General features: G+C 41.4%; 1 protein-coding gene across 2 annotated transcripts in view; it reads right to left on the bottom strand.

The window, feature by feature from the left end:
• CNTNAP2 (contactin associated protein 2) overlaps positions 1 to 12,800 on the bottom strand; it is a 1,157,745-nt gene that overhangs the window by 19,681 nt on the left and 1,125,264 nt on the right. For both annotated transcript variants that reach the window (XM_037385402.1, XM_037385403.1), the window contains one exon: positions 8,105 to 8,335. In XM_037385402.1, coding sequence (XP_037241299.1) covers positions 8,105 to 8,335 — 231 coding nt within the window. The remainder of the gene's footprint in view (positions 1 to 8,104; positions 8,336 to 12,800) is intronic.

The following is a 12,800-nucleotide window of genomic DNA, read 5'->3' as shown; positions in this document are numbered from 1 at the left end:
TTCTGCTGAGAGACAGTGAGACATGCGCAGAGATGATGGAAAACACAAACCCTGTGGTTTTGCATTACTGGCATGAAGGCTCTCCAATCGTGTCTTTTTATTTCCATTTGAAATGAGTATAAATGAAAAAAAATCTTTTGAAATGATGGCTTAATAGAAACGCTGTCCTCTGAACAGCCCTTCTGTACCCAAATGCCTGGGACAGTGTGGGAAAGTAAGTGGGGATTATAGAAGAAAGAGTTGTTGGATGTTTCTGTTCAAAAAAGCATGAATTTTGGAGTGAACAATGGAAATGCCGACAATGAACAATGGCAGCATTGGGGGAAAATTCACTGAACGCTCCATGGTCAATGAATCGGCACCACGCAAATTCTCAACGCTGGACACCAGAGCCGACAACCCAGTCAGTCAGGACAGTTCTGGATTGCCTGTGTTATTACTCCTTTCATTTCCTTCTGCAGGTGGACTTTGCTGTCCATACTCTTACGGAGGAGAGGAACCGCGGGTTTTATGAATGGTTTGCTCCGAGAGAGCAGTGCAATATTCCTTCTTTCAGTTTTAAAAAGCAATCTTCCTACCAACGGGACAGAAAAACTTGTGCTTTATTAGACGACCCATCCCTGCAGCTTAAACTCCCCCACACCAGTCCAGGATGAAATAAGAAACAGGGAAAACATTCCTGCAATGTCTGTTGGGATGGGTTAGGTGATTCTCCCCTGCTTGCCGCTTTGCATGGTCATTTCTCAATAGTAAGTTTTACACTTTCTTTTGCAAACAAGCAAGCAATTGTACGAAGTAGTGGGAAGCAAGACCAAAACACTTGTTAAATTCAGTAACTGGTACTTGTATACTACAGAATTTTAACCCTTGTTTTAAAGGGAGAGCAGATGTTTAGAATCACTTTTGGATCGTACAGCTTGAACTTCAGCAAGTTCTGTCTCTGCCAGATTTCCAGTTGATCTGCAGCACATTAGAGCACCCCCATCCATCAAAGACCTGAACTCATCTCACTTTTAATTCCTGGTCGTAATGTCTGTCCAGCACTGGGTCTCACTATGACTCCAGACAAGAACTGCTAGTGTATTAGTCACGCTGGCCTAAGCTATCACTTTCATGAAAATTTTATGAGCAGCGCTTACATTTCACCCGTTAAGGAAGACAAACAAATACTTCCTTTTATAATTAATGTAGAATATGAAACACTTTGGTGCTGTCAAAGGAACAGTAAAGTTAAGTGCTGGTCAAAGCCTAGCCATATATAGTTAATCTCTGATAATGGACCCACAGGGAATACTTGAAGGAAAGAAAGAAAATAATAAAAAAATCAAACTCAGTGAACAAGAATACCAAACAAGCCTGTAAGCTTACGACAGCTATAAAAAAGCAGAAAAAAAATATGATGGACTCTATTGAGGTCATTGGAAGAAAGGGCTTCACACAGCCAGGATATGAACAAGATCAGGTTCTGCACTCTTAGAGTTCATACACTTATGAAAAAAGAAAAGTCTGGACTGGGGATGAGGAACAGGTCAGATGGGAGAGTTTAAATCTAAAATAAACTTCAATAGCTGTAATGACCTGAGTGTAATCTAGAATAACCTCTTACACAGGAAGTGAAGTGCTTTTCAGCTTAAGGAAAGGAAAAAGAAGGCAATGACATGAAGTGCTCAGGCATTTAAATGCTTCCTTCTCCACTCCATTTTTTCCCTAATTTATGCCATCTCTGTGTTCATAGACAGTTAGTACTTGTGGAAAAAATACAGTCTTTGCAGAGGATGGAAAACACTCTTTTTAATATTACTACCTTCTTGTCTTGATGTCAGGTAGCAGCATTAACATTCAAATCACTGCTTATGAAATAGCTACAATGCCAGTCTCTCAATGAATGCCAAAAGAATTTACAAGCTTGGCAGTCTGTCAGCTGTCTGATACACTAGACAGTGTCAGCAATTTCACACTGAAATTGTATATTCTTAAAGATAAGAGAAAGCTATGCCTAATTGTGTGAAGGAACTAGATGAGACTGAGGGAGGAATTTTTATTTCAAATCAAAAGAGAGATTTAGTAATTCAAGCACCATAATTAAGCCCTTTAAGGATGAAGCCCTGATTGTGCCAAATTTCAGGCAGATGCTCTTTCTAGTTAGCTGCTCGATGGGGAGGAGAAAAATAGAACTGTTGCATCTCAATGTTTACCACTTACCTTCTTGCCTGCAAGAAGCACTTCGTGCTTAGAAACTGAGCTGTGAGTATCTGCTAGACTCAATCCCTGACTGTCTGAAAATAATGCCACCTTCCTGTTTGAAAACAACTGGGTCAAAGTCACGGACTTCTGAGATAATATCTGTATCAGGAGAATCGGGGATAAATGCTGTCACTGTCAGCAGAGGAAATATGATCACAGAAATGCACACAAATCTGGCTGTGGAAGAATCTGTTGGCCTGCCCGGCAGGCTGCATGTGCATCTTCCACCTCTTTTATAAGGAGTATAAATATTAAACTAGCTTACTTGCAGACAAAGGGTCTCCCAATGTTTACACGCTACGTTAATTTAAAAAACCCAACCACCTCGAGTGATCAGTAACTTCAATGAGAGAATCTGGTGTCATTCTCCAACTGCAGCAGAGGTAGCCAATCCTGTTTGCTATGCCTGTAAAGGAGGAGCATCATTTTATTGTAGCAACTGCCTGCACATCCGTTTCTAATACTGCTAACACCTAGGAGATCAAATGTACATGTGATAGGCTGTCTCATGATGCACCTCTTCCATCCCACTTGCCCCTCACGCAGGCAGCCTGGAAAAGTGAACCTGCTCCCCCCATCCCTTAGAGGAGCCAATGAGTGCTGTGTCACACATTACCATTGACTTTAATCCTTCTGCTGTTGGATTCACTGATGCGTACAGGACTCTCTCAGTGTCTCTGGCCAGGAGAAGACCATTTGGTTTGTGTGTTTGTAACATAAGACCATTTTGAGGGCTGAATTGCTGCCCTCCAGCAAGTCATGCCTTTGATCCTTCCTTCCCACTGAGTTGTTTGCAACCAGCCATTGACAAGGGTAAGAGCCCTTTCCCGTCTCTGTAGCCACATCCGTGCCACTGTGCATCTGACACAGCTTCTCCCCACGTGCTGCTGCTCTGCCCCCTGAGATGTGGGTACCAGTGGTCAGAGGGTGGAATGGCAACCCACCTGACAGCGTCTGAATGCGGAAGGTGACCTCCAGCACTGTCACCAGTTACACACGAATGACACTTGCTCTTAGTCCAGAAATGGACTGCTATCTTTCACTTGACAAAGGTAATTGTTACATCAATTAGGTGAGCAGGGATCATACGTGCAGTATTCAGCCCTCCCACTCTCTTCTCCTGCCATCACCTGTTAAAGGAAGAGGGATGAATTTGTACCAAAAAGGGAGTTAAACCTGCAGGCAGCCATTTTAAACTTGATGACAGCGGTGCACGTCTTCATACAATGTTTTTGCCAGACATGCTCAACATAGGTTTCAAAATAAGCTGTTGACATTTAAAGGCAAGACCTTTCACCTTCTAAAAAAATAAAGAGCTTTTAGGGTTTAAATACATACAGTCAGAAAAAAGTCACACCACTTGGAAGAACATTGCAGATGTAACATTTAATCCTGCTCCATTTAATTCTTAGTATGTGGAAGCTAATATGGGTTTAGCTAAATCCTTCATCAAATAGCCTAGATGATGTTCTGTTCATACTCAGGATAAACATATCTTGCAGCTGTGTAGTGCCATGGCAGCTTACAGGTGCTAAAGCACGGTTTGTCAACTGTTGTGTATACCTTGCTTTTACTGGTATCTCTTGCTTTTACTAAATTCAAGATTGGGTAGCTTGGTAAGCTGGAGTACATTTCACCTAAAATGGAGAGGTACATATATATAGTAGGTCTCTTCTACCCTTTCTATATAAATAAGAAAAGTTTGGAAGCGAAACTTCATTAGTAAACTGCAGAACCTTTGTCTTAGGTAAAAACACCCACAAACTGAACAACCCCACCCCAATAATACGCATCTTCTGATTTTAAGTATAAGGCATCTTAGGTGTGGGAATTTATTTACTACAGGATCATCATCTGTTTGAGCTTTTGTTTGCTTCTCTACAATGAGCAAGGTAGATGTCAGTTATCAGTGACATATATCTTAGCTACTTTGAAGCGATATTAAAAACTCTTGATTAGTGTTTTTTTTTAAACATATGCCACAGTAATAGGTATTAAAGTGCACGCTAATATAGTTAAAGGCATGCAATTACAACTTTTGTTTTGAAATGTATGCCAGACAGGTAATTTTCTGGGTTTAGACAACATATTAAGGTAAGGCATGTCATTTTTTAAATAATATGGTCATTGATCGGGTTCTTTTTTGCCTCCTTTGTACACTCCTTTTGATGTAAATAGCCCAGATGCCATTCTACACTCCTTTTGAGATCACCAAGGCAAATTGGATTGTCTGACATGAACTAATAGAGATGGGATGCAAACATGGGATGAGAACTATATTGATGATCTGCTTGGGTTTAATTGACATTTTTTTTGTAAATCACCAGGAAGTCACATTCTAGAAAAGAATGACTTGTTGAATTCCTGTGCTTCATCACCACCAAGAAAGGATCACCATAGCAACAGGAAAAGACTATGTATTGCAAGAATACTCACAAGCCAAATAAAAGATTAAGATAATGTCCCAGTAGCATGGCAAAACACTAGCCATGGGTTCGGAGGGAGGGAAGTGGCATTTTCACAATGACAAATTTAGAAAGAACTAACATTGTAAATGTGAAATATGTATGAAGTCAAGGCTAATAGAAAGTGCAAGACAATGAATGCGGAAGCTGTATGGCCCATTTATCTGGGGAGCAAATCAACAAGGTTTCTTACTGATAAATCCCTGAACTTGTCTGTAAGGGTCAGTCTTTATTATTTCCCTCTTAGCCTCTCTGTTAGGGCATCCAAAATATTTTGCAGCTAGCAGGAGGTGTCCATGCTGTAACTACAGAGAAGAGTTTAAGACAAAACATTTAATGTAGGTCATCTGTCAGGCAGAACCTGCTTAATATCCAGTAATTATTCATAAGGTCTGATCCAGCACTGCAGTTTAGAGGTGAAAAGATCATTACGTTTGCCGTCTGGTGTATCTGTCCTATTTAGACATTTATCTTTGATCCCCTCCTACAACATTTTTCAATCTTAAACATCTAATTCCACAGTATTTGAGAAGCAAAGCTACAAATCTACACTTAAAGTGTGAATCTGGATTAGTGCAGAGCATGTCACTGAATGAGATACTTGCCACAAAATTTTCTTCTTTTCTTCTTTCCACTACAAACCACCTGTCCTCAATTCTCATATTCTGTTAAGATCTAGGTGACATAACAATAAAAAATATAGATTAAAACCTGTTTCAATTGAGAAACCCTGTACATAGTAACTGCTGCTTTCAAAGCCATGTTCTTTGCAACCATTTCTTTGTGGCAGAGTGTGTGTGGCTTTTGCTTTAGCACCACTACAAGTGTTTCTCTGAATTTCAAAAGAGTGTCTTCGTCCCTTCAGCCAGTTTAGTAAAGGAGTAAATTCACGCTGAGAGTACTGAGACTATTCCAGTTCTGGAGTCAATAGGAAATATCACTTATATCTCTGATTTTTCCATTTTCTTTTTCAACACAATGTGTGAGAAAATCTTCTAGCTGGGTTTGGGAAACATAAAAAAAATCCTCAGTGACAACTGCCTATTTGCTAATGCGAAGTGACACTAAATCCAAGCATTTTCACTTACCAGTCATCAAGATCATCTGTGTGCAAGGTCACACAGTCTACAGTAGATGTTTTTCCCGAGCCTGAAACAGAGCTAGCTGTGTCACACCACCAGAGATACCTTCACAAAGACTGAGTTATTCTTACCTGACACCAATAAACCAGTTGCTGCGATACCTCCTCTTTGTATCATGGAAATGTCACCCAGAGTGAAAGTCAGGAATTGTTTACCCACACCTGAATGCCCTTTCACTTCCACCCCAGAGAAACAACGCTCCCTTGCTGTGAAATGTCTTTCTATCATAACTCACCTGACACTGTTGCTCCCTTCAGTGTACAGGAGTCCCTCGCTAACAGCCTTTAAAGCAATATGATCTCTTCCCTCTACTGCTGCGGAGCACTGGGGAGGACAAGAGGAGGGGTCCCTAGCTCCCAGCCTTACAAAAGTTAATCGCTGCCAAAAATGAAGGTGGGCCATTTGCAGTCTGTCTGCCCATGACTTCAAACAGCCAAGTGAAATTCAGCTATGGAAATTAGATATTTTTTGGTCGGCAGAAGTTAACAGACATCTTGAGCCAACCTAATTGCATGCCGTATGTCTCCTGATATCCTTTATGATGGCTCCATGACTGAGTATTACAATTAATCCAGAAGAAAATGTGTTAGTTTATAATCTGTCAGGTCACCAACATTGAATCAACGCAGCAAAAATTGTCAAGATGAGTCTGAACCAACACAAGGACATGCATAGCAGCACATGGCAACGACAAGCAGGACCTCCATTTTTTTAACATCAGGAGCTATTAGGAGCAGTTCAAATATTTTGAGTAAATCCCACCATAGTCTTTTACTAGCTTGCAGTTATATTCAGTGTAGGAAAAAGAAACCAACCAAAATTAACAACCAAAACCCATTATCTGCACAAGATTCACAGCAGCAGTGCATCCTCAGGATGTTTATGGCACTTTTTAAAAGACATGAGTCAGTAAGGTATCCTTCAGGAAATGTGCTTTTATAGAAAGAGGAGCACAGAACATAACCTTCAGGTAAAACCTGACCTAATAATCACCGAGAAGAAAGGGACTACTAATTTTTGGTGAAAAAAATTCAAGCAAGGAGATTGCATGTTATAAACAGGGACGTGATGTACTGAAATCTTACAATGGCATGGCAGCAAGGAGGGAATGACAGGTTTTAGATTGTTAGCATCAATATTTGGGACTCTCAGCCCTGGAATATCTCTCCCCTTACAAACATCTGCCCTATTTCTCTATTGAAAAAGAGCTGAAAGGAAACGCTGCAAGGAGTTCCTTGATATTGCAAGGGAAAAAAAAACCAAAACACATCCAAACCCCAAAGGTATGGTCTTGGGACCTACTTATAAGAAAGACATACATACCTGTCCCCTCACATATGAAAACTGGCAGATGGATGCATCCCCAAACACAACAGGCAAAGGCTAATGGGTATCAAAATCATTATGGACTCATTTTCTCTACTAGCATTTTAATTTTATATCACAGTAAACGCATAAACTTTGCCAGGACGTGTTCTAATTTACACTACTACAAGTGAAATCAGAATGAGGACAAAATATAAGAGAGGTGTCAATGGACACATGACCCTATAAATCTAAAGGGAACAGATTTTTTTTTTTTTTAAGTATTTACCTGACACTCAAGAAGGAAAGAGAAAGAAACCCTCTAAAGTTACGCACAATGTATACTTTCAAAGACTGTCATGAGTCTGCCGGGATCAGCAAATCGTTTTGGCTTTCCAGCATTTTCAGCACGAGATGAATGCCATCATGACTAATGGGATCTCCCATTAAACACGGCCTAAGGAAAGCAGACCTTTCAGAAAACAAATCAGCACTTTATATAAACATATTTAAGCCTAAAATTAGATTCACTTTTTTTGTATGAAGCTGACTACAATATACTCACTGATTAGGAATACAGCCTAAGAAATGCCATGATACTTTATTTATCTGTACTTACAAACCTTTTGCTGACTATGTACCCAATACTACAGAGAAATTGCTATCACAGCAGCCAGGTCCAAACTCAACATTCAAACACTCTAAGACTTATGGAAAAGAAAAATAACGCAGAATATTAAAAAAAGGCAAATCAAATATCTTGTAACTGCATTTAGAAGTGGTGGCATATCTCTGTCATTCTAGCTTTGTATTTCCTACCGTGATTATAGTCCTACAGTCATCCACCAACCACATTCACTCGGTATTGCTGTTCCTTACAGAGAAAGGCAGATGTATTTCTTCCCTGAAATGCTCCACCAAGCTAACATGGCATGAACCCCGGCTTACCTGAGTCTAAGTGCCACGGGTCAGTAGCGGCCGACATTGGTGGGATGGTGAGTGGAGATGCTCCGCAGTTGGATTCCACCAGTTCTCCTTGGATGTGGACGTGAGAGGAGGCGTTGGTAGGTCTCAGAGCTGCTTTGAGTGGAGCAATCTGGTTGAACTGTACTCTCGATAGGCAGCCAGTGAATCCTGGAGTGTTGTATTTATATATATCTTGGTCAATCTTCCCAATTTCTATGGGAAATTAAGCAGGGGGGAAAACAAGAGATTAAACAAAACAATTCATTGTATTGGAAAGCACGGTTGGTCTGAACACTCAATTCCCAGAGCTCAGTTCCCAAGTCCCTTTCTCAGGAGGCTGAGAACATGTCAGACCCTACCAAGTTTCTGTACACTTCATTACAGGTTAAAGCTGGAACCCTTCAGGCTTTGATGTGACTCAGTTTCACTGCTATGCTATCATTAAAATGAAAGGCTGGCGTGAAGGAGTCATCAGAGAACAAAAGACCAGGGAAAAAATCTTTTCCCCAAGAAGAGGCGGCAAAAGAGAAGGTAGAAAAGCAGTCATCGCCAGGGTCTCTCCTCGCAGCTGAAGCTTCTGCTGTGAGAGATGCCCCTGCGTTCACCCTGTCCTGTTGCTCTCTAGCCCCTCTCGGTGGGCTGGGACCACTCCCCTTCACTCCTGTCTCCTCACCAGGAAACCAAGCATCTCTTCATGGGGAAACCTAGCATCCCTTCACCAGGAGACCCAAGTGTCCCTTTGCCAGGAGACCATGCGTCTCTTTACCAGGGGACCAAGTGTCCCTTTGCCAGGAGAGCAAGTCTCTCTTTGCCAGGGGAACAAGTGTCCCTTTGCCAGGAGAGCAAGTCTCTCTTTGCCAGGGGAACAAGTTCCCCTTTGCCACAAGACCAAGTTCCCCCTCGCTAGGAGACCCAAGTGTCCCTTTGCCAGAAGAACAAGTGTCCCCTCAGCAGAAGAGCAAGTGTCCCTTCACCAGGAGACCCGAGTGTCCCTTTGCCAGAAGACCAAGTGTCCTCTCACCAGGAGACCCGAGTGTCCCTTTGCCAGAAGACCAAGTGTCCCCTCGCCAGGAGACCCAAGCACCCCTTTGTCAGGAGACCACACATCCCTTCAGCCTGATGTGGCAAAGGGCCGCTCTCCAGCCTCCTTCCTTTCCGGCAGCAGCGAGAGGTGGCGGCAGCCCGCTCAGTGCCGCTGCAGGCTCAGGAGCCACACGTGCTCCCCTGCTTCCCACCTGCCTCCCACCGCTGCTGGGCCTCCACCGCCTGAGCGCCTGCTGCCAGTTGGCCATTTTACACCTCACCGCTGCGGGCTGGCACCAAGCTGCCTGCTGGCACCCGTGAGCACAGCACGGTGCTCTGCCAGTGCTCTCTGAACAACTGTCCTCCCTCAAAGTCACCTGACAAGTAGCTTTAAACACCAGTTAAACAGATCCCAAAATGGTAGCTGTGAAATGCAGCACATGCTCTTCCTACCCAGGAATCTGTAGTCCATGCACAACTTTTTAATTCTGCCAGGACTTGTTGCGACAACCTGAATCACAAGTGAAACAAACCCAGCACTCTGTCAGCTGCCTGTGTTTAGAGGGGGTATTAACATTTCAAAGCCTCACCGCAGTGTCTAATATAATATTTACATGGCAATGAGGAATTTGGCTTCCTTTCTTCTACGATAGCGTGGAGTGAATGGAAGGGACACATGGTAGCACCGGGTCTGTGCTGTGTCAGGGACTATTTCTCCAGAGGCACTGAGATGCTTCAAACTGCCTTTCCCTGCATCCGCAGGGACAGGAGTTAACACGGCTGATTCTTGAAGCCGTACTGAGCTGAGCAAAGCAAGATGGTATCCCAGGGGCAGAGACAGGGAGCAGCCCCAGGTTGTTCAAAGGCAACCTTTTCAGATAGGAACAGTAGTAAGGGTTTGAAAAAGGGTGTTTCTGGGAAAAAAAAAAAAAAGTCTGTAAATCACAAGATGGTGTCATAAAAAGGAAAGTAAGGAAAACAGAGGTGGGACAGAGAGTGTGCTCCCAAGAAGTATGAGGAGAAAGTTAGGAGGAGTTTTATTGTAAGAGTTTGGGGAAGAGCTGGGAACCAAAGCACATCTGGGTTTGAGTTTTGCTACTAATAAAGACACAAAAAAATCAAATTGGAATTATTAGAAAATGCATTACTAACCTTTCAGACAAGTCTGTGTTCAGTTCTAACCAAACCAGGACCAATTATATGAGGGTTCAGCTGCTTACTGGGCTCCCTAAAAACTTCCATGATACATGTATCCGTGCTATTACTAAGAGTACTGAGGGGTCTGCACCAGGGATACATACAAGGAGTTTCAAGGCTATAAACCAGACAGAACATTTCAATTATGCTTTATTTTGGGGGTTCACACGTTAAACATGAAGTGGGGGAAAACTGGGGGAAACTGGACAAATCTTGAGCACAATTAAAACGACATCTTGGTTTTCACATAGAGCTAAGCTGTACCTTTTCTGTCTTTGCAACCACTATTAGAACGATAAACATACAACATTTAAGTCCCCCTGACACCTAGCAAAAGGACACAAAAGGAAGATGCATAATTTGAAAATTACTTGCACTAGATCGTTATGTGATCCACTGTACAAGAACAGATTTTCTGTTTCTCCATTTTCCCTTTTCCTTCTCATTTGAGAATTTTCTTTCTCTGCTAGTACTTATCCAGCCTGTTATCAATATTATATTTTACAAGCTGGCAGTTAGCAGTGACTGTCACCTGTGACAAAGTGGAAATGTGCTCAGGACTCAGCTAGAGACTAGCTTAAATGCATTAAAATAATTGTATTAGCTATGTGGGTCTTTCAACCAGCTCTCCTTTAAAAAAGTAGCTTGACCAAACAAGCCTCCTCTTCACATATTTGATAGAAAGTAAAAAAACCTCACACGTGCCTGCCCACTTACTATAGTTAGTAGAAAAGCTGTACAAAAGCCAGAGTTCATGCATATGAATGCTACTTGTACATTGCATCAGTCAGACAAGGTTCCTATCTGACCACAATATTCACTGTCTCTTACTTCAATAAAATGTTCGTGGTATATTCAGTGAATAGCTGCAATTTTGAGTAGTCTTTATAATCTAAGGAACAATTAGAAGACCATATTTCTCTTTAAACATTGTAAACACTGTCAATAACAGTTCAGTAACAGTTCAGTAATCACCTTTTATTCATATTTTTATATATTCTGTGGAACTTCATGCAGCAATGCTAATAGCCTCCCACTCACAATCCTGAGTGACAAGAACAAAACCCCATGAATATGGTTGTGCTACTTAAGCAGCTACAGCACCATTCTTCTCTAACTCCATGAATAACAAGTGATGGAGACTAGATCCTGAAAGAATTAAAAAGAAAAAACCCCAAACCCCTAACAAGGCACTTTGCTGAAGATCTGCATTTTGGTTTAAAACATTCCACAAATGGTGGTTGTCAAAGTCACCTCACACAAATTTACCACGAGCTCACATCACATCAGCGCTAAACCAAGACGGATCGACTTCTATGGCTGTGAACATGTTCCTTCCCGTGTGCATTCCGTGGGGCTCAGCACACCGATGCTCTCTGATGTTAGGCCATTACACTTTGCCTCCTTGTGTATCTAAGCTTGCTATAAACCCATCCCTGGAGACTGTAACGATTATGTAATGAAATATGCCCTTGTTGTCATGACTAAAATTCAATTTTCTCCCTATAACCAAGACGGTAGAAAAAGAGAAGAAGATGACAATCACATTATTTAAAAAAGGGAAATGTACAAAGCAACTGCTTTGCATTTTCCTGACTTTCAGCATGTAAGCTAGTGCAAAGTCATATAAATATTACATAGTATTATCATTACCTAATAGCAACATCAGTATTATTGCTTTCAGATCTGATGCAGCAATCTGCTGGTACCCTACCCACAAGCATATCTGTAATGAAAGACTTCCAAAAATACCACTTATAATAAGGCCTTTTTTAAACTTCAGATAGCTTTGAACATTTGTTTCCTTGACCACATAACCTGCTGACTTGAGATGAAGACCATGATTACAAGACAGAGACCATTAAGGCAAACTCGTTCTAGCATGGACACACTGCAGTATACAAATCTTTAACACTAAACATTCACACAGGAACTATGCACCTGCCCACCCAGATTGCTTAAACATTTTAAGAATGTCTGTAAGTAGTACACAGTACACTATGAACCTCAAAGATGCTGCCCCGTGTCTTGTGCATTATCATTCACTGAAGATATACATAACATTGATTATTTGTTATTTATGTTTTGTTAGCTGTTTAACAGTAAAAAAAGGTACAGGAATTTAATCCTGTTACTAGTTTTGATTTCAGGGTCTATTTCCCATAGCTGTGGCAGAAACATGCCATATAGTGATGAAAAATATATTGTTTCTCTATTGAATATTATGTGCTATTACTGAAGAAGCTCTTTTCCATCTAGCTGAAAAGATGTAAAGAAGGTCGGTTTTCAGGGATGCCATTAATGAGTACTCAACAAGTTGAAATTAATTATTCTATAAATCTAGAAGAAAACAAGGAAAACCAACTCATACGGAGGAAAAGAATTGCAGCTGGACCTGTGCATAAGTAGCACATAGTAATACTAACCAGTGTGATTAGGTTATCTGCTTTGTAAGCCT

The sequence above is a fragment of the Falco rusticolus genome, chromosome 4, assembly GCF_015220075.1.
Source record: "Falco rusticolus isolate bFalRus1 chromosome 4, bFalRus1.pri, whole genome shotgun sequence".
NCBI classification, from domain to species: Eukaryota; Metazoa; Chordata; class Aves; order Falconiformes; family Falconidae; genus Falco; species Falco rusticolus.
The sequence above is the reverse complement of the archived record's forward strand: the minus strand, read 5'-3'. Positions and strand labels throughout refer to the sequence as shown.